The sequence below is a fragment of the Eleginops maclovinus genome, chromosome 12, assembly GCF_036324505.1.
Source record: "Eleginops maclovinus isolate JMC-PN-2008 ecotype Puerto Natales chromosome 12, JC_Emac_rtc_rv5, whole genome shotgun sequence".
Classification (NCBI taxonomy): Eukaryota; Metazoa; Chordata; class Actinopteri; order Perciformes; family Eleginopidae; genus Eleginops; species Eleginops maclovinus.
This window is the reverse complement of record NC_086360.1, coordinates 20,470,018-20,494,586: the sequence shown is the minus strand read 5'-3', so window position 1 is coordinate 20,494,586 and position 24,569 is coordinate 20,470,018. Positions and strand designations below refer to the sequence as shown.

General features: G+C 40.9%; 1 protein-coding gene and 1 long non-coding RNA gene across 4 annotated transcripts in view; one reads left to right on the top strand and one right to left on the bottom strand.

The window, feature by feature from the left end:
• The first annotated feature begins 580 nt into the window (after window positions 1–580).
• On the top strand, window positions 581–22,666 carry LOC134873621 (uncharacterized). Its single transcript, XR_010166972.1, has 2 exons — window positions 581–736; window positions 21,816–22,666. It is a non-coding gene; the product is annotated as an uncharacterized LOC134873621 (long non-coding RNA).
• arb2a (ARB2 cotranscriptional regulator A) overlaps window positions 16,304–24,569 on the bottom strand; it is a 146,823-nt gene continuing 138,557 nt past the window's right edge. For all 3 annotated transcript variants that reach the window (XM_063897397.1, XM_063897396.1, XM_063897398.1), the window contains exon 11: window positions 16,304–19,830. In XM_063897397.1, the coding sequence (XP_063753467.1) occupies window positions 19,670–19,830 (161 nt within the window). In that variant the 3' untranslated portion in view covers window positions 16,304–19,669. The remainder of the gene's footprint in view (window positions 19,831–24,569) is intronic.

Sequence of the window (24,569 nt, the reverse complement as noted above, 5' to 3'; positions counted from 1 at the left end):
TTGGTTCCATTTAGTGTCAACATTTCTAAAAATGTCTCACCTTAAAATCTTGTTTCAACGTTTAATATTAGAACTTGTATTTACGATTTCAAAAATAATCTGATCAGACAGATCTAACGATAACGAGGTCGGATAATAAAAAAAATCCACATTTCTTAAACTTGAGAAGTCAAAGTTGTATTTAAAAAAAATACTTAAAATATATATAATTATAATATTTGAAAATAATAAAAACGATATATGTTTTAGTAGAATAAATGAAAACTTTACTGATTTAAATGAGTGATACAGGGACTACCAATGACATTATTTGGACATGCTTCTTTTTTCAGATGACTATATCTTAATATGCATTCATGTCTTGCCCAACAATGACAGCTGTTCATCTGATAGTAACTTCTTTCCAACTTTTCTCCCCTCCCACCCGGGGCCCCCGGTCTCTGTCTTGCTTTGTTGTTTTAAAATATGCATGTCTCTCCGGAATGCCAGTCACGGGTCCAAACTTTGTGTGTCCCAACCTCCCACATGATGAAATGATCCTTTTAAAGCGGGCTCAATATGTCTCAATCTGCACTCCTCTTCCCTCTCTAAAGCTTCTGGGTTCGGGACAGAGCCCAGAAATATATTAATTAAAGCGCACTACCACAGACTTGTTAGCACTGGGAAAGAAGTGGCTGGATCAAGTCAAGCTCTGTCAGCGGATGGATGAAGATTCACGGCAGGAAAAGAAAAAAAAGTAAGGTTCATTTTTACTCCCTCTCTCGCCCTGTCTATCTTTCTCTTCCACTCTCTCGTTCTCTCTCTCTCTCTCTCTCTCTCTCTCTCTCTCTCTCTCTCTCTCTCTCTCTCTCTCTCTCTCCGTGTGTGTGTGTGTGTGTGTGTGTGTGTGTGTGTGTGTGTGTGTGTGTGTGTGTGTGTTTTGCACAGTGTTCTTGTGTGTTCCACGGACTGAAATGGATAAAGCCAGGGGGAGTGAGTGAGAAAGAGAAAGGGGAGGAGGAAGAGGGATATATACGTAAAAAGTGAAAGAGGATGGGCATTTGTCTGAGTGTGAGTGTTTGTGCGTGTGTGGGTCCGTACAAATGCATGCGTGTGTGCTTGTCATCACAAATAAATTAAACAGCACGTGGCATTGAAGTCCAAAGAGAAAGCTTTCTCACAGTTGTAGGATACTATATGTACAGTATATGGATGGACTCATGTTCACACAAATGGAAGTGTTTCTCATGTATGTGCGCGCACGTAGACACATACATAAATGCTCTGCGGAATAAATCACACTACCTACTAGGATAAAGAAAGACCCGGATGGTCGGAAAGGAAATGCTTGGTTTTAAAGGGGAAAAGTGTGAATCGGATGTAACAGAGCGTTTGCAGCTCAAGAGGAGCTAGTTTGAGAGGATGTGGTGTGTTTCTCAGTGGCAGAGTGATGCCACTATAAAAGACAAAGCGACTTAATAAAAACTAATGCCGGCGCTTATGAGCTGTTAAGTTCATAAGATGAACAGGGGGAAGTTAAAGAGGAAGTCAGTTAACCTGTTGCTCATGGTCCAAACATAACAGCAACCTCAATACTGTGATAACATCCCATGAGCCCCTGCAGAAGTTCATCCCATAATAATCCACCCTCTCCAAAAATGTAAACAGACCAACACTGGGAGTCATTGGGAGATCTGCACAAACAAACTGAATTGAATTACTGTGTTCATTTATTAAATTCAGATAGGTTTTAATAGACGTCCCAACAGTGTGATTATGTGAACATATGGGAGGCCATGCAGCAGGGCCCAGGCTTACATACCTGATAACGCCTGGGCTTTTCAGTAATATTTACGGCTTCTCTTTCTAATACACTCCAGATGGTGTATGACTGTGCCACTGCAGTCAACGAGCTCCTCAATTTTTACTCAGCAGCATTTTGTTGCAATTACATCAGTGCTGAGACGGAATTTATTGGTGACCCATTTTCGCAGCATTATATACAAAACTAAAGAAAAAAAGTTGGGCCACTAGTGAGCTCTGCTTTATATGCGTGCAAAGTTTTTTTTAAAGTGCTCTGATGTGGACTTTTAAGTCGAAATAAAAACCTTTAAGGGCTCAGAACGTCTCCAATTCATGATTCGACGGATTAATATGTTATGAAGACAAAACATACAGGCCGCACTCATGCTTGACCAATCTTTTCTGGAGCCTGTGCGTTTTTTTCAGCCAGTCACTCAAGCAGAATAATGCTTGTAAAGATATAATCCACTGAGCCTATACCCTCAGTAGTCCTTTGCTATATTATCCGCTGACAATGAATTAGCAAGCTTTTTAGCAGGTATCCAACCTCTCCACTAAACACATGTGAATGTCATTTGCCAAGGATTTGGTTAATGGACTCAATCCTTTTGAATTGTATCACTTTGTTAGTTTAGCTGTGACATGATAAAAGCTTGCATTTCTGCAGGAGAATAAATATAGTTTTTGTTGCATTGGTGCAGTTACTCATACAATTGTTATGTGAAAATGGCAGACAAAAAAATCGAATCATGAACAAATGTGATTATCCCTCTCTCTCTCTCTCTCTCTCTCTCTCTCTCTCTCTCTCTCTCTCTCTCTCTCTCTCTCTCTCTCTATCTATCTATCTATCTATCTATCTATCTATCTAGTCAATGTTGTTTTATTGGTTGCTTTACTGTCAAATTTGGAGTTCATATTGTCGCTATCTGTGTTTACCTGGACTGCTGTAGGTCTACTATGATTGACTGAAACGATGCTTTGAAGGGTATTTTTTACCCATGCCACGGGGAAACGCTCCTTACATTGCCTCCATTGCCTCCATTTAGTATCCATGTTGGTGCTCTCCCTCTCTCTCTCTGCCTCTCTCAGCCACCTCAGAGAACATGCGGCATGTTGATAAATACATGTCTTTTTTCCATCTTACTCAGCACCATCAATCAAATGTGTATGTCCATGTTACACTGCTGTGCTTAAGGGATGTCGGGGGGTGCCAGCAGTCGTGCAGAAACACACTCTAAATCGTCAACAAGGGACGTATTGCTGTCCTTACATACTAAATAATTACTTGATCATTCGCGTTGGTCATGTTAACGTGCTGAATTGTCTTAATTCAAACGATGGCAGGGTAATGCTGTTTGGAGAGTGGTCTTTTGCTGGGCTCTGTGGGTTAATAACCTCTTCACGCACTATAACCACTGTGTTTTGAAACCAGTAATACGTTAGATAGAGCGTTTCTCTGGCTTGCCCACGGCTTGGACCACTCTACAGAACACCAGTCGCCCTGTGGTTGCAAACTCTTTGTGGCCCCACATACCGCCGCTGTGATTATAGAAGTGCCTCCTCTCCCTTGTTAAAGGAGCGAAACTCTAATCTAGCCTCTGTGTCGCCCCCAAAGCCAGCGTGCTATAGTGAAAATGAGCGTGCGTGTGCGCGAGTGTGTGATGAAGAGTGAGTGGGGGTCGGAAGGAGCGAGAGAAGAGGGTAAGGGAAGAGTGGGAGAGAGGGAGAGAAAAAAGGAGGGGGTTATAACGGAGTGGCCCTCTCCTTCTCTTGAGTGACACGACCTCTCTCTTCTCTTCAAAGGCCATGCAGAAATAAACGCATCTCATTTGAATGGCGATTTTTCTTGGTGGTATTTCAGCGCCAATATTTCTGGGAAAGGAATGCGTATTTTTTTTCCTCTTCAATATTGAATTCGGTGATGGTTCTGGCGGGGTAGCCTATTCAATATTTTCATCTCTCCACATGCAGCATTCTGCAGCAAGTGTGGTATTTTGTCCATGACTACACCCCCCCCCCACACACACACACACACACACACACACACACTCCTGCACCCCCCACCCCGTCCAAATTCATTTGCATCCGCTGATGATATCAGTAAAGAATTGCTGGCACCGTATGAGGCAGGGTGGGGGAAGAAGGCTTATTTGGATAAAACTGGACCGCAGAGTGGACACGGCCCTAAAGGTCAGTCGCCCATTCATGTCAAGGTGGCAGGGGGTGTGTGTGTTAGGGGGGTCGGCATGGGATTGCCAAAGAGGCTTATTTGAAAGCGGGCGTATATTTGAGGCAAGGGAGTGAAAAGGAGTGGACCACAAAGCTCGTCATACTTCAAATACGCCCCGTCACATCTTCACTCTTTCCTTTGCATGCTTGTGGCTGCTATAAGGGAGGTGGGGTCTCAGTACTATGGCATGGCCTGCAGAACATGCAGCAGAAAATAAAACATGTGGACGACAAGGTGGATCATAGAGGTTTAGGTGCACAAAGGAAGAGGTTCCCTTTGATTTGGTCAAATAACATGCTGGATTCATTCAAATAAGGAGGCCAAGTGAGGTTGTCAGAAAGTTCTTTTAAAGCTGCTGTGGAGCATTTCATGTAATCTCGCGGGGTTGGGTAGAGCACTATAATGCTGAGAGATAGAAAACCTTTCTAAAAAAGATTCTTTATACCACCAAAATAGGGCTTTGCCATAGAGGAAGCATATCATTTTCTGATTGATGGGCTATACCGTATACTACAATTTTGTTAATAGTGCAGAATGTCAAGGATTCACTTCTAAAGGGAAAACGGAAAACGTATGAATATAATATCATGTATGCTGTAAAGTGTAACTGAATGACTCACAGAATGCCATGTAGTGTTCCTAGAAAAGTGATAAATAAATCAGGCAGAATAGATCACCAATATTAAGGTTTTTTTGGGTTACATATATAGAAGGATTATCGTATTTCACATAAATCTAAGATCTTAGAATTTTAATATATAACATATTACCGTTGGAAAAGATCCAGCCTGCTCACCACAGAATATTTCTTAATGTAAACAACATCACATAATGGTAAAACACGCAATATAACTGCAATAAACTGTATATCTCACATTAATTAATAAATCAATTAATGCACTCTCCTGCCGTGCTTATACCCCAATCTACTTCCAGGGCAGCATCAGTTTGTGCGCCCGCGCGCACACACACGCGTACGTGCGTCTAAAATGCACACACACACACACACACACACACACACACACACACACACACACACACACACACACACACACACACACACACACACACACACACACACACACACACACACAAACACACACTAAAAATAGGCGAGGTACACTGCAGTGGGAGGATTCCCAGTTACCTTATAATTATTTCTAAAACTATATTAGTGGCCGAGTTATAAGCGCACCCATGAAGTTTAAACTTTAATTTCAGTGAGGAGGCTGTGAGGGATTATTGGACGCCTTAACCGAGCAAAAAATTGTCACAAATTGCTGGTTGTCGAGGGGCGAATGACAAGATAACGAATGTGAGGAATTTTGCCCCTGACACCTCGGTTCATATATCATTGCAAAAAGCTACCAATCACTCACATGTTGTCTTGAGTATTATAACACCTAAACATCATGTCTAAGTGTTGTGTCAAAATTGTAAATGTATTTTACCTCCAAAAACTAAACTAAACACCAATTATTTGATGTAATATATTATAAGATTTTGTTTAGAATAACAAAAGCTTTTCAGTTTACTATTGAGAAAATAAAAATATCCAAGTATTTTTTTAACCAGTTGGCTATAATGTGGAGTAAGGTGAACAATAACATGAAGAATCTGCCGATTGAATTAAGCACAGTAAAGCACGATCTCTTCCGATATATAGCTCTGCATTGATTGCTGCACTAATAATGCTTGTGCCCCTACACTCGCAACCAGGCATTTACCACTGCTATCATTATTACTCATCATTATTACTGCTTGTAGCTACTGTATGTAGCTCTAACTGCCATTGCTGTTATTGCAGCATGATTATCAGCGATGATGTTACAGGGAAGACGACTCAGCTGTGTCTACGTATAGGAAATAATCGTTGCGGTGTGCGATGAGTGGGGGAGATCGCTGAGTGAGGGAGAGTGGAAGTGTTTCGAGACATATTACTGGACATTTTACACACAACTTTACTCGTTTCTTTCTCCATGTTTTTTTATTTTAATTTTTTAAACCCAGCTCCTAACACCTCTCAACCGCATTAAATCATCATATATGTTTTATTATATAAACTATCAACAATGCACTGGACAGAAGATGTATTGTTTGCTTGTGGTACACATACAATCCCCCAGTAAAACGCTGTGATGGAGCTTGAAAGTGATAGTATCTATCGATTTTGTCAAGTGGGGAGTCACCTGCCGCCCTTCCCCTCCCTCACCCACTTTCACATTAAAACTTCTACCATTTTCAGCTTGACCACTGATCAGCCTGTTCAGACCCCTCGGATGCTCATTTAAATTTAATCGGGTGGTGAAATAAAATCAATTAAAAATGTAGTCGATTTGAGCTTGATCGTGTATTAATCTTGTACAAATGGTAAGCTTGCATAGCAAGGCTCTGCAGGGCTGTGATCGCGCTGTGGCATGCACGATACACAAAGTTTGTAGTGTTTGAGTGCGCTAAACCGCGGCACTTTGTTGTGGCGTCACTCTGAGCCCCTATGTGCTGTGCCTGTGTGCGTAAAGACAGCCTCTCAGTCTCAGACCCTCCGTGCTGTTATTGTTTCTACCTTTGTTTGCTAGATGGCGCTCTGCGTTGTGGGACCCTCTGACACAAGAACCGCCTCAATCCCCCTCTCTCCCTCTCCTCGGCTCTGCTCTCAGTCCACCGTGCAGCACAGAGCAGCTTCACAGGGCCGTTTCTTAACCAGGGATTTCAGCAGCTGCAAACGACTGTAATGCAACGCGCCGCTGCGAATAGTGGGGGAGTTTTATAATTGCATTAGCCTATGAAGACTGACAATTTTTGTTTGTTTTGTTAAGCTGTCGAATCACGTCGATTAAAACTAGCGATCAGCAATGCATTTAATTTGAATGTAAACTGATAATAAAACAGACTCTCGCACTAAGAGCTTAAGATAATTAATTGTTTGTATGAGCGATGTAACTGCAGGAAATATACACTAATACACGTTTTAATTATCTTGAAAGGAATAAAAGGAATATAATAATAAATGTTCAAACAAATAATCAACTATTCATTGTAAGTAAAATCTGACAGTGCAACAGACAATTCATTTAAACTAAAACACACATCAGAAGCACCTGATTGGGTCTTTTGGAAAACATTTTTAAATAATCGTTTTACTATATTGACAAATACTTTGTCTGAGGAAAAATGCCTTAGGTGCCATAATGCAAAAACAGCTTAATATGACCTAAAAAATATAAACTTTAAGAGAAATAAACCATAATATTTTTTTTATTTAGCAATCAAACGATCAGCTCTACCACTTTATAATCTGTTTTAGATTGGTTGCAACCAAGAAGAAAAAAGGTCCATTGTATTGTTTGCTGAGTGGCCCACTCTGCTCTAAGATATACTGCTGCAGTTACACTTTCACTAAATAGCGCCTTGTCGGTGTCTGACGTTGATGAATGTGTTGGAGACTTGGAGAGCCTTTTACAGCTGTCTTAAAAAGCGCTGTGGCCCCAGACCAGCCACAAACGGATCAGGTGCAGGGGCCTTAATACGGCACTCAATGACAAAGAAAGACGCACTTTACACACATTTGGAATACGCTACTTCTGCAAAGAAAAGTACTTTCTACGACTTTGTTTTATTCGGAAAAGAAGTCACCTTTTCTGTTTACTTGTGTAACGCAAAATGTAAAGATACCAATCTGATGTGAATTCTAAAATGGGAACATTTTATGAAAGAGTGCACGTATTAATTATGTAAGCAGATGAAATATTTACTGTAGTTATGAACTGCTTTATAATGGTAACCAAATGCAAACTATGATTTTTTTCTCAACATCTTTTAATTTGCTAAATGTATAATTTGACAGGCTGAGAGAATAGATGTCCTCTTATGTGGCTGAATAAAAACTGTGCAAGTGCAGCCCTTGTGGGCTGTGAATGTGTGTTCTGGCTTTTTTCTTTACTTTGGCTTCATCTGAATCATGTGAAGACATTCACATTTCAAATGCACAATCCAGTATTCTAATGTAGAGCCAATTGAAATATTATATGCTAATTAAAAGTTGCCTATTAGTTCATCTTATTTTGCAAAAAGTATACAAAGTTGTTCCTATTGATAATGATAGAATGATGTATTTTATATGTCGTTAGTTAAAGTGAGCCTTTAAAAGAGGCGAGTGGAGAAGGCACTTTTGGGCACAGAAGTTTCGGGATTTGAATCTTTCTGGGACTTTGTAGTTCACTAGTTATCCCCCTAAGCAAGGCAAATTTCATTCTTGATTGAGCTGTATTCTCCACTGTCCTACACACACACACATTCACACACCCCCTCCCCGTTAGATCCTGGGTGGTGTGGCACAGCAGGTTCGCTTGTAGGCTACTGTACACAGGGCTTCTCCACCTGCAGCCCCCCACAAGACACAAAGCCAGTCAGGCTTCACCTCATTTCCTCCACAGCCACGTCTTCTCTCACTGCTATTTACATGAGTTGGCCTGCACTTTTACTAACACATTATTAGCGAGCGGGGGAGAGAGGGAAGCAGCGTTTCAATTATTTTTTTGAACAATGGCCATGGGCCCGTCATACATTTTGAGTGTTTGAGTAAGGCTCTCTTGGTATTTGTTTTCCTCGACTTAACAAGCCATCATCTCACACATGCGTATAGAATTGCAATTGCTCAGAGATCCCGCAGGCAAAGGGCGGGTTGCAGGTTCAATTAAGCTGGAATAATGCATGGGGACAAAGCGTATGATGACCTCGATTGAAATTGATCAGAAAACTCATTCACCAAAAACACACACACAGTAGCCTCTTTGTTTTGACTCAATGTTGCCTCTTTGTTTCCGCACTGAGGCCTATCTGCTTCTCTGAAATCGCAAGCTACTTTGATTTTGGAAATAATTCCAACGCCTGAATATAAAGCAAAGCATTTAATACCACCAACCTATGTCTAGACTAATTCGCTCATTTGTGACATCTCTTTCTTTCCTTCCGTAATCGAATTCGACACATTTAATCTGGTGTATGGATTTTAAACCATAAGCAGCCATGTTGGCTCTATCCACGGTATGACAGAGAATACGAAGGTTTGTCATAATTTCCTAAGTAGAAAACAAGATATTTCACAGCTACAGTGGGATTTTAACGAATTAAAATATCTCACTGCTTGCCTGTGATAAACCGGTGTAGGATTGAGGCGCTCGCTTGTTAAGTAACTTGCTGTCAGTATAGTTAGCGGTGCTCTGATATGGACGGTGGCTGCAGAGCCTCATCTCTTGGGGTTTTAATTAACAAGCTGTCTCAAAGCTGTAGAGCTCCATCAAACAGCCCCTCTCTCTCTCTCTCTCCCTCTCCCTCTCTTCCCCCGACAGTAAATCCTCCTCCCGTTAGTGCCTTGGGCTCGCTCTAAAACTTTAGACATTTTGCTTCCCAAATCAACTTGTTACCACAGTATGTGCAGCAGCTGAGAGGGTGTAACTACTCTGAGAACAATTGCACAATATAAATCGCGTGTTTTTCTATTTTTGCTTAGCATCTATTTACACGCACTGCTTTATTTACCAGAATTCCACATCCTGTATGTAGTCTGGTTGGTTTTGTCTTAAAGCCCACTTGATGCATCTTTCTGAAGCTGATGTCAAGTAAGAATAATTATATAGTATGGTAAAGTGGATGGAATTTTTCAATCTGCTTCACAAATATTAGATTATGCACCTCTAGCATGCAACACATTTGCTGGACGATCTCAAAGTGTACTTTAGAATCTGTAATTTAGATATCCATTATAAAAAGGAGCTGGAATATAACTGAGGAAATTAAATATAATGTTTAACACTCGCAGGGGGCATATTTCTTAGTAGTAGTTTTACATTTGATACTTTGCAGTGATATTACAAAACTTGTGTACTTTACTTATATGACATTTTTTAGGACTTACATTTAATTGAGTATGTTTATATTGCAGTGTATCTACTTTACATCCTTAACTACTTCAAAAGGTTTATTTAAGGATAGGCGACCTGAAGGACGTCATACAAGGACGGACAAGCCCGTTAAGGAGGAAAACACATAAAATAAACGACTCTGTGACTGAGTGTTGTTTACATAGGCGGTTGGCGAAACAGTCAGTGTAAATCGCCATCCTCTTCTTGATTTACCACAGTATTACAGGGTGTAAGAACTGGCTTCAGAGGAGATGTGTCTTTGGTGAGAAAGAAGCAGAAATCTCCCTCTATCTCTCCCCCTTCCTCTCTCTCTATGGTAAAGTTGGTGCTGGGCTCCCACCGTGGCCCAGACGGGGGTAATTTGATAGCAAGGCAAGGTCAAGACAGTGCGCTGTCCATGGTGCTGCGGCGGGGCAGGCTGGATGTTATCATCAAATTAGACAGGACAAGTTTCAAATCGATGCCACCCCCGGATGTCTGGAGACCGCCAGCAGTCGGAGTTAAAGTCCTAACAAGTCCCCCCTGACAGGTCAACGCCTCTACACAAACACACACCTCTGATGCTGCAGCCTACAGGTCAGCAGCGCTGTGTTGGCGAGATAAGCACCAATCCCATTGAAGGCTCTAAGTGAAATATAGCTTTAGGTCCACTGTTATTCTGCGGGCTCTGTATGAGACTCGGGCAGCTGAGGCTGGATGTTGGGCTTTCATAAAGATTTTTCTACACTTGAATTTCTTGGGCTTGCCGATTTATTCGACAGTGTTTATCTGTTTGTGTATCATATTTAGCAGATATAAATACCCACGTAGGCATATACATTTGGATCTATAATAAACTATATGCACATATAGTTATTGAAGGTTGAAAGTTTGGTTAAAAGCATAACTTTTCCAATAATTTTTTGAACTGTTACAACTGTTAATGCTACAAATATTTCTATTAAATATAGCTGTGGAAAAAACGTTGCACGGTCACTAGTATAAATAGTTTGCTGTTTTATGTATCTTTTTGATCCATAAAAAGACAGAAAGATCTGTTATTAGTAATGTTCAGATCAAACACGATGTCATTATGAACTTATTTTGATATGCACTTCACTTGCCTCACATGCACTGGATTACATTTGTTAGACTGTGCAGAATACAGAAAATTATTTATTTTAATTAGATACGTTATTTATTTTTATTCAGATTAGCTAGCTCTTTCTAAAGAAAATAAATGACCTCTGAACCTAAAATGTAAAAGTTTTGCTCTACATTTAAAACAGTTTTAAAAAGCATGTCAGTTACCCCACTCCATTTCTTAATTTTTTTTGAATGTATGTCTAGATTCCCAAATACTTATTGCAAAACAAAATAATTGAGCCTATGAATAACTAACTTGATATTGTTCAAATAGAACATAGAAGTTGCATTTAGTTGCATTTTACATTTTCCCACAAAATAAAATGCGTTAGTAACAATGCATTTGAGAAAGATCAGAAGTGGATGAGTTGAGAGGGGATCTCAGAGAGAAGGGAAGAGAGCACTGATTAGAGCTGCTGCCAATCTGTCAGCGCCTGACAGCTTTTTGCTGCAGGGATAAACAGCAATAAAGCAGAGTTGGCCGCTGTGTCGTTAACTTCACACACACACGCGCGCGCGCGCACAGCTCGCCACCGGAGGAGCAGGTAAATTCACTCAAGTCCTCACAGGGCCCTGCTCGCCTATCATCGCGTCTGTCTCCCTCCCTGCATGTCAAACTACCCTTCCTCCCGTCCTTCCTCCGCCAAACTCTCCTCTTTTCATCCTCCCTGCTGACTCAGGTGGCAAACACAATGAGGACCTGCGCCACAAGAAAGAAAGCTATTCAACCGGATGGAGAGATTGTGCACAAGAGAGAGAGAGAGAGAGAGAGAGAGAGAGAGAGAGAGAGAGAGAGAGAGAGAGAGAGAGAGAGAGAGAGAGAAATAAACGTTATATTTGAATGGCTGATAAAGAAATGAAATAGATGGAAACAAAGTCTAAGCCGGCGGGATAGGAAGGAGGGGTTAGGCATCAGAGAGCAGGCTGCAAGGTGACTGCAGGCCCTTTAATAACACAAGTATATTAACTCGCTTAACCACGGAGATTCAAAATGAACCCAACTTCACTTAAGGGGCCTTGCAAACCATGAAATGCACATCAAAACATACACCTGCCAATCCCACCACCTATATTCCTCCAAGCCCTCTCCCCCTCTTTCTCGATCCAAGCTGTCTGTCATGGTGCGGCCCGGCTAATTTGAGTTCATTGGATGGCAATAATTTCATTTAGACCTTCATCTCTTTTTGGGCTGGATGTAATGAGGATGCAGGGTGCTGCCAGTGAAATTCTGCTCTCACAGTAATAATAACTTGGACTTTATTCTTACCCCACGCACTGCCGTGTTTATCCTCGGAGGGCTGCATCCATATGATGAAACTCATCTATAATGTGTTATTTAATATAGCGTTGCAATCTTTTTTTCCCAGAGATTTTAAATCCAAAAGAGAGAATGGTGGGCTATAGTTCAGGAGGAACACAGCGAACATAGTTGTTTTAACTGAAATTTTAGACATGTTGCACCCAGAGTTGTTTGTCTTCATATTGAAATATTTAAACAAACTATTTAACTAAAAAGGTAAAAATTAGTTTTTACTTTCAAAAAAACCCCCCAGTAAGGTATGGTAATATATGAGGCTAATGAACCTTCTTTTGCCGTGTAAGTTCTGGCCTTTTCTCTAACCATCAACTAATCGATATCTTACCTACTCCAACGCAATATTGATTTAGGGAGGATTGTTCTTTAAGGATTTCTGGAAATACCTCATTATTTCGTTGCTTTAGTGCTGAAAATAAGACCGTGCCCTAAATTTTATTCTCATGGAGGGAACGTTACACAGTTACGAGTTATTGTTCGTACTAATACGAGGGTTTTTAAGGAGACTGTATCTTTTTGTTTTTCCTGAAGAAACAACTAAGAGCCACTTTCCGATGAAAAGTCCACTTTATCTTTATTCAGAAAAACTCTGTAAACTTTGAGAAAACGAATCAAAAGACACTCAGCAAGTTGTTTTAAATATATGTTCGTTGAAGATTATTTTTTTTGCATATTCTTAGCTAAAGAAGCGTCCTTTATAGTTTAATATTTTATTGCATTATTGTTGTTTTCTAAATGATTTCCATTAAGATATTGTCAAAAATCGTATTTTAGGATAACGAATAATCCAGGTGGTTATGTATTCATTAAACATTTATATATATATATATATATATATCGTTTTAATCAAATCAATTTACTTGATTACGTTTAAAAATGTTAAATAAATAAAGTACATTTGTGTTTTAATTTAGGTAAAACATCGTCTAATGTTGATTTTTACTATATAACATATGTGATAATATTTTACTGTAGTGTTTCGGTATTATCAAGGTTTTATGTAGAAAAAGCAACTTTAGTAGATTTTATTAAAAAAAAAGTTAATGTGCATTATTATATTATATAATTATTGATCCTATGTTTGTATTTGTATATTAATCGATGGATTAAAATGATCAAATGGGTAAAGAGCCTGGCATTAAAGTTGTCGTAAAGAAAAAATATATAACAAATCAAATCCGGTGTAATTTACAGATGAGTTATGTGAGCATTAAATTAATGCTTTCTTCAACGAATTCTGTGTATATTGTGAAAAAATACCGGGGGACATTATGAATTACAATAAAAGTTTTCGGGTTGGCCAAGTCTCTATAGAAAACTAACCCACATGAAATTAAAGCTGGCATTTGTAAAAATGTTGCCATGAAATTTGAAAATTACAGAGTTCCAAAAATCACATTATTAGTGTTAATTTTCCCGATATCGAGTCGTTTATTAAAGCCTTAGAAAGGCTCCGATCACAGGACTACATACACCCCCTTTATCCTGAATGTCATTCATCAACACAAAATGACCAATTTTCCACAGTAAGCCGTCGGTGGCCTGTTAAACTAGGCCAATGAGCGGAGGTATACTTCGTTTCCAATACCTCCTTCGTCACTGCTTGCCTAACACTGCTTCACTGAAATCATCCGAGTATAGCCCCAAATCTTAAAAGTCAGAGTCCATTCTTCAAATGTATTGCATTTCAGAGGGTGTTTCTTTTACTGCGGGAGACTTTAGGCCAGCAGAGTATCAGAGGAGGTGTAATTGAGGGGGCGGTGAGGGGATAGAGTAGCGGTCCGCCTGAAAGCTGCCATTAAAGCCAAATGGACTGAACACCGTAAAACGGCTCTGCCAACAGCTGTCCCACAATCGGAGTCTTATATGCCAAGATCCCCAAGCACGCACCACACACACATTAGGACAAAGCTGCTGATGTAGTGGCTGCTTAAAAGTATTAGACAGCAAAGCCGAGAAACGAAAATACCAACGAAAAACCACAGGTAATATTCCTATTATTTTACAAGGACTCACTCTATCTGATTGTAGTCTCTAAAGGAATCTTCCACCCCTCTACAAGTGTTGCTCTTCTTAAAATAACCTGGGGAATTGCAATGTTGCTGGGGTATCCGATCTGGTTGACATATTTCAACAAATTATGGCCGTCCTTTTTCATAAGAGCTTCGAAACAGCTGAGAGCGAAGGCAGAGGGATGACGAGACACATCATGTGTTTGTATGTGTGCAAGCGAGGAGAGGAAGCTCATATCGTTTCACATGTTTACGTAAGTTCCTTTTTTCATGGATTTGCCTTAAAAGTTCAAACAGATATTATTAAAGTATATATTTACATGCTTCTATGGGGACTCTTGCACCCCTTAAGAGGCCCAAAACCCCTCCCCCCAAACCCCACTTGGTGCTACACCTGTGCCCATACGCGTATTTCTAAACAAGTGCTGCACCTTCCTCGCCCTGCAGAATAAAGCCCAGACACACTCTTTCCTAAATGTGATGTCTGCGGCTCCAATTGTCGTCTCAGTCTGCGAGTCCTTATAGAATAGAGAAAGAGAGAGGCGATTGAAGAGGAGTTGTTTCCACTGGATTAAATGGTTTCTCTGCAAGTCAATGAATATGTAATGATGTCTAACGAAATCGGCCAGTGAGTTCTGTGGTGTGGTACACAGGCCCTATATTAAAGAGCTCTTCTGCTGAGGAAGAACACAGTATAGAGCCGGGACAGAGAAAAGAGGGGCAGAATAGGGGAAGGGAAGAAGGGATACAATCTTGAATGCACCTCCAAGCTTAAGCCAGACATTCTCCCTCAGTCAATAGATGAAAAAGTATTTGCTCACGTACTAAGAGAGAGAGAGAGAGAGAGAGGGAGTCTTTCTTTGAGCAAGGGTGGGGGGTGAATTTACATTTTTTAAACTGCTTTGGAAATATTGTTTCTGATAAGCAGTCATGCCAATAAAGTAATTGAATTGAATTGATAGAGAAGGGGCGAGAGGCAGAGAAAGATAGTTCCTCCATCATGATTGTTAAAGATATTTCTCCCTTAGTATACCCGATAAAACATTGATTGTTGCAGTTAGTTGACCCGTAAAATTTGGGGGTTAGTGTTCTCTTCTGAGCTGAGCATATAATTATGCAAATAGTGATCTGACAGTGATCCGCTGGAGGAGTGCTGAAGAAGAGAGAGAGAGAGAGAGAGAGAGAGAGAGAGAGAGAGTGTGTGTGTGTGTGTGTGTGTGTGTGTGTGAGGGGGGGGGGGGGCTGTCAGAGGGGTGACATTCCAACTTTGCCTAATGCCTGGTTCCTTTGGAAAGAGTTCATCTTCTGCGGGAATGGCGTGCATATCAGAGAGGGCCAGAGCAAGCAAGCGTGACAACAACTCTCTTAAAGTAAAAATTGAAATATCAGGCTGTGTCAGCACAGGGCTTCCCCCAACTTTTTCATGTCAAGGTCTCTACCCCACCCACCCACTCCTCCCCAAAACCTGCCATTACAGCAGACCCCCCATTTGGCAGGATTTCATCCTAATGCTCCGCAGCTGATGTCATTTTCTGTTCTAGATATGATTCAGTGTGGAGCTGCCTTCAACTGTCTGCACGACAATAGCTGGGAGAGTGAAACCTATAATCAGATCAGTCATACGTATTATACATTCACACGCTGTGCTAACTTCTAGCGAGTAAAAAGACAGACGCATCAGACTGTTTTTCGGTTGGTGTGGGGAGTCCCGGAGACTTTTAGGAACCACCGAGAAGGGACAGCACCTTGCAGACATGAAGAGATCATCGCTGTCTTTGGAAGTGGGGAGACAGCCACATGTGACAAAGTGATGTATGATTGGTCAATCTGAATGCAGGACCATCACTATTTCACAAGGGATAAACGGGATATAGTAAATATTTAGTTACATGCTAAGAAGCAGAAGTCGATACTCAAACACATTTGCAAAACTTTAATCACAGATAGCTAACACGTCTTAAGGCATACCATAATTCCTGACCGAATATCTAATTCATTTTGCTATGTAGTATTAGTCGTATGTCTTTGATGATCGTTGCCTGGAGGTCATCATTTAAAGAAGCCTACCACTACATCATTCCTGTGGACAGAAGGCAGGTTATTTAATTAAAACTCCGGAAATTCTCATTTAATAGGCTTCGAAATATTCTCTCTCAATATCGCATCATTTGTAAATTAGTTTGTCTTCAAATAAAAATGTCTTAAACACATTTAAGTCAGAACGTTGAGTATTGTGTGTGTGTGTGAGAGAGATTGAATGCTTCTCTTTAATCAGCGGCCTGACACGGTGAGAGGGGGACTCGCCTGGTTCCACTTGTTGTTCAGGGGTTAATGGAAAAGATTTCTAAAGATTTATTGAGGGGGCGTTTAATGACCTGATCGGTTTCACCGTGTGAAAACAAATGATGCTGTAAAACCTCGCTGAGTTGGAGGGGGGCTCACTTTGCCAAAATTAATGACCAAAAAGAGGAGAATTACTGTTTATAGTTTGTTTTCCTTTTGACACACTTGAGTGACTTATTCAGGCTACACGCTGACGAGAATCGTTTTAAAGATATTGCTCTTTCAGAATACCCTGCTACAGTTAACGCTGAAATCAAGTGAAATTAGTTTTTTTGGATAGTTTAGAAACATAACAAAGGACACTTGCCAATAGTCGTTCGTATGGCAGCAAATGCCGGTTAGTTATCTTCCGCCTCGGTTAGCTTTCAGGAGTCAAGTGAGATGAGTACTCAAGTCATTTTTAACCCGCTGCTCCACTCTCTCGTCCCGCAGCACTCACTTTACACTTAAGGGAGCATCTCACTGTCTCTCTTCGATGCAATCATACCTGACTTTCTAGCACTGCTGATTTATTTTTCAACACATTCCTAACGTGCAGTGTTCTGCACCGGCATCAGTAATCTACACCTGCAGGTAAAACACGAGGGAATAAAGAGCAACACGAAATACAAATCAATAATAAAGTAATAACAAATATGTAGGCAGAGTATAAACAGTAAGATGCTAAAGTTAATTTTATTTGCTTCCCAGAGCTTTAATAAAATAATAAAAAAATGAAATCAACTTTAAAATAATTATTAAAGACTTTTAAAACTAAAATGGATCAAAACAGAATGAGACACACATTTGGAAACATTAGAAAAATATGTGATCGGGCAGTACACTTGCAGTTCAAATCCAAATACTTTTGCAATTAAACAAAAATATGCATGTTTCTGAAACCAATACAACACCTGAAAAAAAAGTCTTAAAGAGCAATTGTCAAAATTAGTCCCCCTTTATTTGCACACTGCTGTGGATTATAAATTGCTCTTACATCTTTAGTTCCATTCACATATGGCTTGCTCGATATTATTAAAAACAGTGAACAGAGTCTTGTTTATTCCTAAGGCAACAATATACAAATTATAGAGGGAAAAATGAACTGATTGTAGCTGAAAGCAGAAAAGATGAGCAATGGTATCTTGAAACGAAACTCATCAAGTCAAATAATAAACCAACTTCTTTGCTAAAACCTGGAGAGATCTGAATCACATTAAAAGAAAACTAGGCCTGCAACCATCAGCCACAGTTGTCTCATTACAGCAGGAAGATAATCTACAAAAGCCTTAAACCATACACACAGGAGGGGCAGGATTTCACAGTGTAAAAGTTAAACAATGGGAACTATTTGAAGAAAAGACTGGAATATGTATTTGAGAAAGATGTCTAAGGTATCATAAGATTTAGTACCAGTTTGAGTTTTAACTAATGTCATGACGCATTAGAAATGTATTCCATTAAGCCTTGAGTGGTTTATAAAGCACACCAGCCTTGAGGATTTTTTTTATTATGTTTGTGTCATTTAGTCAGATTATACAGCTGAGCAGGGAGCTGACTTTGTCACTTTTAAGTACACAAGAAGAGTACTTTAGAGGGAGGAAAAAGGGGTGAAAAAAGATATGTTACATTTCTCCAACATCTAAGGAAATATCATTCAGGCTTAGAATAATATTGAAATCTTGGATTTCCTGACACATGTAAGGTGATATATTGAGGCTTTATGAGAGTTTTGAGCTGACTTCTGGCTTCTGTTAAAATGAGATATCCCGCAAACCCATTTTGATGCTTGACTTTAAGTAATTTTAAATATGCTCAGTGTCCTGAATTTTTCATATTCAGCACAGATGTGTTTGTTTTATTTGTTTCATCACATCCAATCATCCGGAGACATCAATTTCAAGGATATCAAATTGAAAAAAAAGACATATTTATAATAAACACATAGAAGCGCACTCTCCACAGCTCTGCAAATCAATCCTAGAGATATTCTAAAGTAAACACTCACAACTGAAGTATTGGCACAAAATACAAATAAAAATGGAATAGTGGGAATGTTTGTATTAAACATTGCATTTATATTTAGCTCAAAGTTGATACATTTAAAAAATATCTCTTATTCTAACTGTGCAATCCCCAAAATATATGGCACAGGTTTGAACTACATTTTACACTAAGCTAAAAGTAAAAAAAAAAAAGCTTTTAAATCAGACTTCATGTGCAGAGGAGTTAGACGATAAAGAGGAAACGTTAAAACACAAACACCCATCATTGAAACAAAATAAATGGTCCCCAGTTAAGAGAATGTGTTCACTCTGTGAAAGAAATAACATTTTTGGAGGGCAAGGGATTAAAAAAAAGAAGATGTACACTAGTCAGCTTGATAATGAACCTCAGCAGAGGATACCTTACAGCATGCGCTGATGTCAGGGTAAGTAGCCCATGCTTTAGGACCAGGGGGGAGAGGAGGGAGAGACTGAGCAGTGCAGACTGGAGGGCAGGCGGGGCATTAGCTCAGTTCAGGCTGATGTCAGGACAATTAGAGGTGCACCACAGTGCATTGTGCACAGCGCCTGTCAGCCTTAATCTCTGCTGCCATGGCCCGTACCCGCAGCCAGGCCACAGCCCACGGGAAGCGCTAACACTCAGGCCCATATTGCTTTGACAGTTGTGCTCATCTAGAAGTAATGCAAAACGTTATTGTGATGTATACATGGTGACCCTGTACTCATCTCTTACAACAACACGGCTGTGTGTTTGCACAGCCAGGGAGAGCTGGAAGGGAGGAATGACACTCAGGGAGAAGGGTGAGGAGAAAAGATGGGAGGTTACAGACGGAGATGGGAAGCTAAGAATAGCAGAGAGGATCTGGAACCGTAGCCTCCCTTTCTGCATTCCCCCTCTCTGATCCCCTGCCACACAACTCCATCTCGCCTCGTTCCAAGTCCTTTTTGTCTATCCTCTACAAATCTTGGTGTTTGTATTTGAGGGAGCTGCTGCGTGTGGTAACAGCGTTGGAGGTCTCCTCCGCCTCCTCATCCTCTTTCGCCTCCAGGCTTTTATTGAAGAACCTGAAGATGGAGTCGAAACTCATCCAGGAGGTCAGCTCATGCCGCTCTGTGCCTACATGTAAAAGACACACATAAATACACACATAAGCATGGTTCACAAAATATTTGCTTACTGTGAAGCTGGAAGAAAGTGTATGGTAACTATTCTGACATTATTCAACAATTTTGCTTACACCTACTGTGGAAAAAGAACAAGTGAAATTAAGCAATTAAAGTAAGAGGATATGTTTTAGTCTTGTGAGGCCACCAATCCCACAATGTACTGCATCACTGCATGCAAGTCCAAGGCCCAATGTATGAGAGCCTTTACAGCCTATGACCTATTAGTCCAATGGGACAGCCTTTGTATGTTATCCAAGTGGATACCTGATAATCAACACCACTGCACCTCCCTCTTTCCATCTCAGACCTTCCAACAAAACGAGAGTTATGCACAATAGAGGCACTAAGCGAAACCAGTGAAGCGGTAGTCATTCATTCTTAAGGGCTGATTGAGGATAGGCAAGATAGAAGTTGGAGAAGGTAACAAGCAAGCATATCAAGTGGTCTGGCAGTGGTGGTGGGGGGCAGCAGTGCTGGGTTTCCCTCTGACCTCCTCCAGGTTAGCCAGTTCCCAAGTTGGGGTCACACTGGAGCCTGAAATCTGGTCCAAGCGCCTCTGGTGGCTGCCCGCCTCAGGGGTTGGGTTAGCGTTTGCCAGCTTTTTAGTTGGTTAACTTGCAAACTAAATGGCAGTTTTATGTTTCTTCTATGCCAGCTAGTCCTGCTACATAACATCTCGGCTCTGCATCGGAGCGTCCATGATGAGGACAGATCATGGCTGCAGCTGTTGCACGCCTCGTCTCCTACTCCTGCTCGCTAACCATTCAGCATGAGCGCTAAGAGATAATGGCCTGTTTCTGCCGCCGCTGGCTAGCAGCTCAGCAACATAACTGTAACTGGACTGGAGAAACCATATTAAGGTGCCCTCTTGTTTCCCAGAGGGAGAATAGGTTTGCCGCAAAATGACATTAAGAGTTTCATCCCTTGATAGATGGATCTAACAAAAATGTACATGTGTTTACAGACAACAGATGAGTGAATACAAGCCCTGAAGTAATGAGTTTTCTTTTTTAAATCTTTATTTGCACACTTAAGTATTTTGTTGCAGGGACCTGCATTTGTTTAAAAGATAAGAACATTAAAATGTGTCCCTACAATTTTCTCGGGAGGATTAAAAACCAGGATAAGCTTAGTATCTGAAATCAGTTAGGGTTGCAGGAAAACAACTGGTCCCAGTAGAAAAGGGTTGAAAACCACAAGAGTCAAATCAGTAGTACATTAAAAATACCACTTTCCTTCAGCTCCTCTCTTCAGTGCCTTTCTCCTCCCTTCTCCTGTGTACATGCGATCGGCTATAAAAAGCTAGACTAGAAGGCCGCAGGGATACAATTAGGAAGCACCTTAAAGGCTCTCTCACTATAGACAGGCCTCTGATGACCACTGCAATGACCCCATGTTTATTAGATTGACCTCTGCCTGGGCGCATTAATGGCGATGGCGTGCGTGCATGTGTGTGTGTGTGTGTGTGTGTGTGTGTGTGTGTGTGTGTGTATGATTGTTAGACCGGGGGTAAGTGTTGGGTCTTAGTGTGTCCCTGGATTTTGTTGCTAGTGGTGTGTTCTGTTTGTGTGTGTGTAATTTGTGTGTACTAGTATGTAAGGGGGTTCTCGATCACTCTGAGATAAGGGACTGTGCCGCACGCTATATAGCAAGCAGGCTGCAGTCAGTGCCTTGGGTCAAATTTACTGGCCTGGCAATCATGGAAGTCAATAACCCCGCACTCTCAGTGACTCTGCTACCTGTGTAGGGCTCAACATAACACCCATCCCTGGAAAACAAAGACACAGCCCTCTCACACCTCTAATCTATCATTTATATCCAATTTGAGGCACTGTGATCTTTTTCCGCCTCCTCCTCCTCCATTTCCCCTGTCTCATCGGTCTCTCCCTCACTAGTGTTTTAACTTCTGTTTTGTCCTTTTTTTTTCTCTCTCAGAAAAGATCAATGCCGCAGCACTCTCTCATTCACCCTGAACTAGTGGTGAACTCCCCCGGAACGCCGCCAGCCTCTCCATCCTATCCCATCGCAGTCCGGGGTCACCAGGGGGGCGTCTCTGTGCCAATATGCAGATGAGTCTGTGCCCCTCCAATGACTCTGGAGTTAAGCTCCACCCTTCTATATGGTGGAGCCCCCACCCAACAGCACACTCGCACACATTGAGGCATAAACCCACTCTCACATTGGCTTAAATAGGCCTTTAACCGCTTACGTCCGCTCTTCCTTTAATAGCCAAAGTGTGTCGAACCTAATGGATGTTGTCAAAGCTGAGATGTGACGGCTGATTTAGAGGAGGAACCCCAATGACCAGGCTCTACAGGCCACTAACGATAGAGAGAGGGATAGAAAGAGAGAGTGGGGAAAGGGTGAGAGAATTACCTCAGCTATGCCATAAATCATAGTAATATCTTTAAAAGATGTTGGGATCGATGAGGTGTCATCTGGCTGTATCTTGTGTGTGAGTGAACCCATAAGCAGCCAATGAGTGCTACAGGACTTTGTCTTCCATTTTACTCGCTTACTGGAGAAGTTTTCCTACCCATAAGCAGTTTTTACTTGATTTCATGTATTGTTAAAACAAGTTATAACGGAAAAAGAGCAGGTTCCATTTGAATTAGTTTAACTTACATGTTTATCTTGCATTACACTGATCAAACTTTGAAAATAAGAAATACTGTGTATTGATGTGTGCTATCTTGCATTAACTGTGAATCAATTAAGTTCCATGTGTTCATTTTAACAAGATCATTGTAATTGCATAAATTTAATAAAGTTTATTGAAAATGCAATTATGCCCTCATTTATTGTAAATGCAATAATGATGTTACTGTGCAGTGCATAACATTCACTATTGTCATGGGAAGCACACAAAATAAGTCTCTTTACTTTCACAATGTGTTTGTAATTAGCATTAGGCATTGGCAAGCTTAACAGAGATTATTTCCGCAAGTGTAATGATGACGGCTGCAACCTTGAGGTGAGGCAACACACACACTCTCTCTCTCTCTCTCTCACACACACACACACACACACATGCACACGCACAGCTCAGGGGGGATGTTTCACTGTCATGCAAGAAAAAGCAGGTATGTGGTCTGTGATATAAGCTACCCTTCGTGCTCTCTGCTCAGGTCATGGCAGAGTTTCAGTCCGCTGCCTAACCCGTGCCCTGTGTTTGAGCATTCTGAGTGTGTTGTCTGAGCCTGGTGAGGCAGCCTCATTATGTGACAGGCAGAGGAGAGTATTTGATCCTGGATATTTAGCCTCCTCCGCTCTGTCACAGCCACTGGAGCCCTCTCAAGGTAATTGACTGACTGTTTGATCTCCCTGTGACTCTGCACTGGTACAAGAAGCTCACACACACACACACACACACACACACACACACACACACACACACACACACACACACACACACACACACACACACACACACACACACACACACACACACACACACACACACACACACACACACACACACACACACACACACACACACACACACACACACACACACACACACACCACTTGCAAGTGTGTACTAATGGGTGGCACACAATCACAAATAAGTTCACTTACATGTTGCACATACGCAGTGTATCCTCCCCCAAAACACCAAACAATTCAACACGCTCCCCCCAACACACACACAGTTGTTATCATTTGTGTGCAGTGAGGTAAGGGAACAGGGGAGGAGACTTTTGAGCTGTAATAAAGGAAACAAGGAAACTCCTCCATAGCTATGGGCCATGCTTTCTTCCCTCCGCACCAAACGCTGCATGCTGTTACAAATGGTAATCAGCTCTGATTGTCACAAATTTCAAAACAAACGCTAGGTGACTGAAAAGCCAAAGTGACGCCCCGAGTGATACTCCGACAGAAAGCCAGAATCAAAGCATGCCGACTATAATTAGGTTCCATCTGGGCTACATTATTTAAAGCCGCACCAGTTAATTGCTTGTGTACAAATGGCCTATTTTATTTGAATCAAACTTTTTTTGTGATTCCTAATTACATTGATGTGAAAGGGCCATATCTCTTTACTTCATTTACAATATAAATACATATTAAAATTATTAAGAGGACTTTGAGGCAAGGGAAATGTAAAGTGATGATACGTTGCTTTGTGTGAATTGAATTTCCTTAAACAATTATGAGTGCTTAATCAAATACACTGACATTTGGCTTAAAAATTTAATAAGCTTCAATTAAAAAAGGAGAAGCACAATGATATAATCATGGTGCAAAATATTCACAAACAGAATAACTAACAGGAATGATGCACATTGTATTATTGCATGCAGAAGCAAAGATTTTCTAATTTCCTCTTGTCAAAGTTTTCATCAAAAATCGAACACAAACATTGTATTTTCTTATCGATTTCCTATCCACGGTAACCTAAGCTTTTGTTTAATCTCCATGTGAGGCAGAACCATGCGTGGGGTGCGGGCCTCGCCTGGCTGTAACCTTAGCCGGGTGCTGTTTGTGGAAACTATCTGTTGCATGGATCAGCGGTGGAGAATCGCTATCTGTATCCTGGTTGTCAGACGATCGGATTTCCGCCCCGATGCTCTCTGATATTAGATGATCTTCTGTGGTATGTGTGAGAGTATGTGCACAGTTGTGTGCAGATACTGTGTGCATACAGTCATCTATACATGTTGTGATGTTGCTTCAACTCATGCGTAA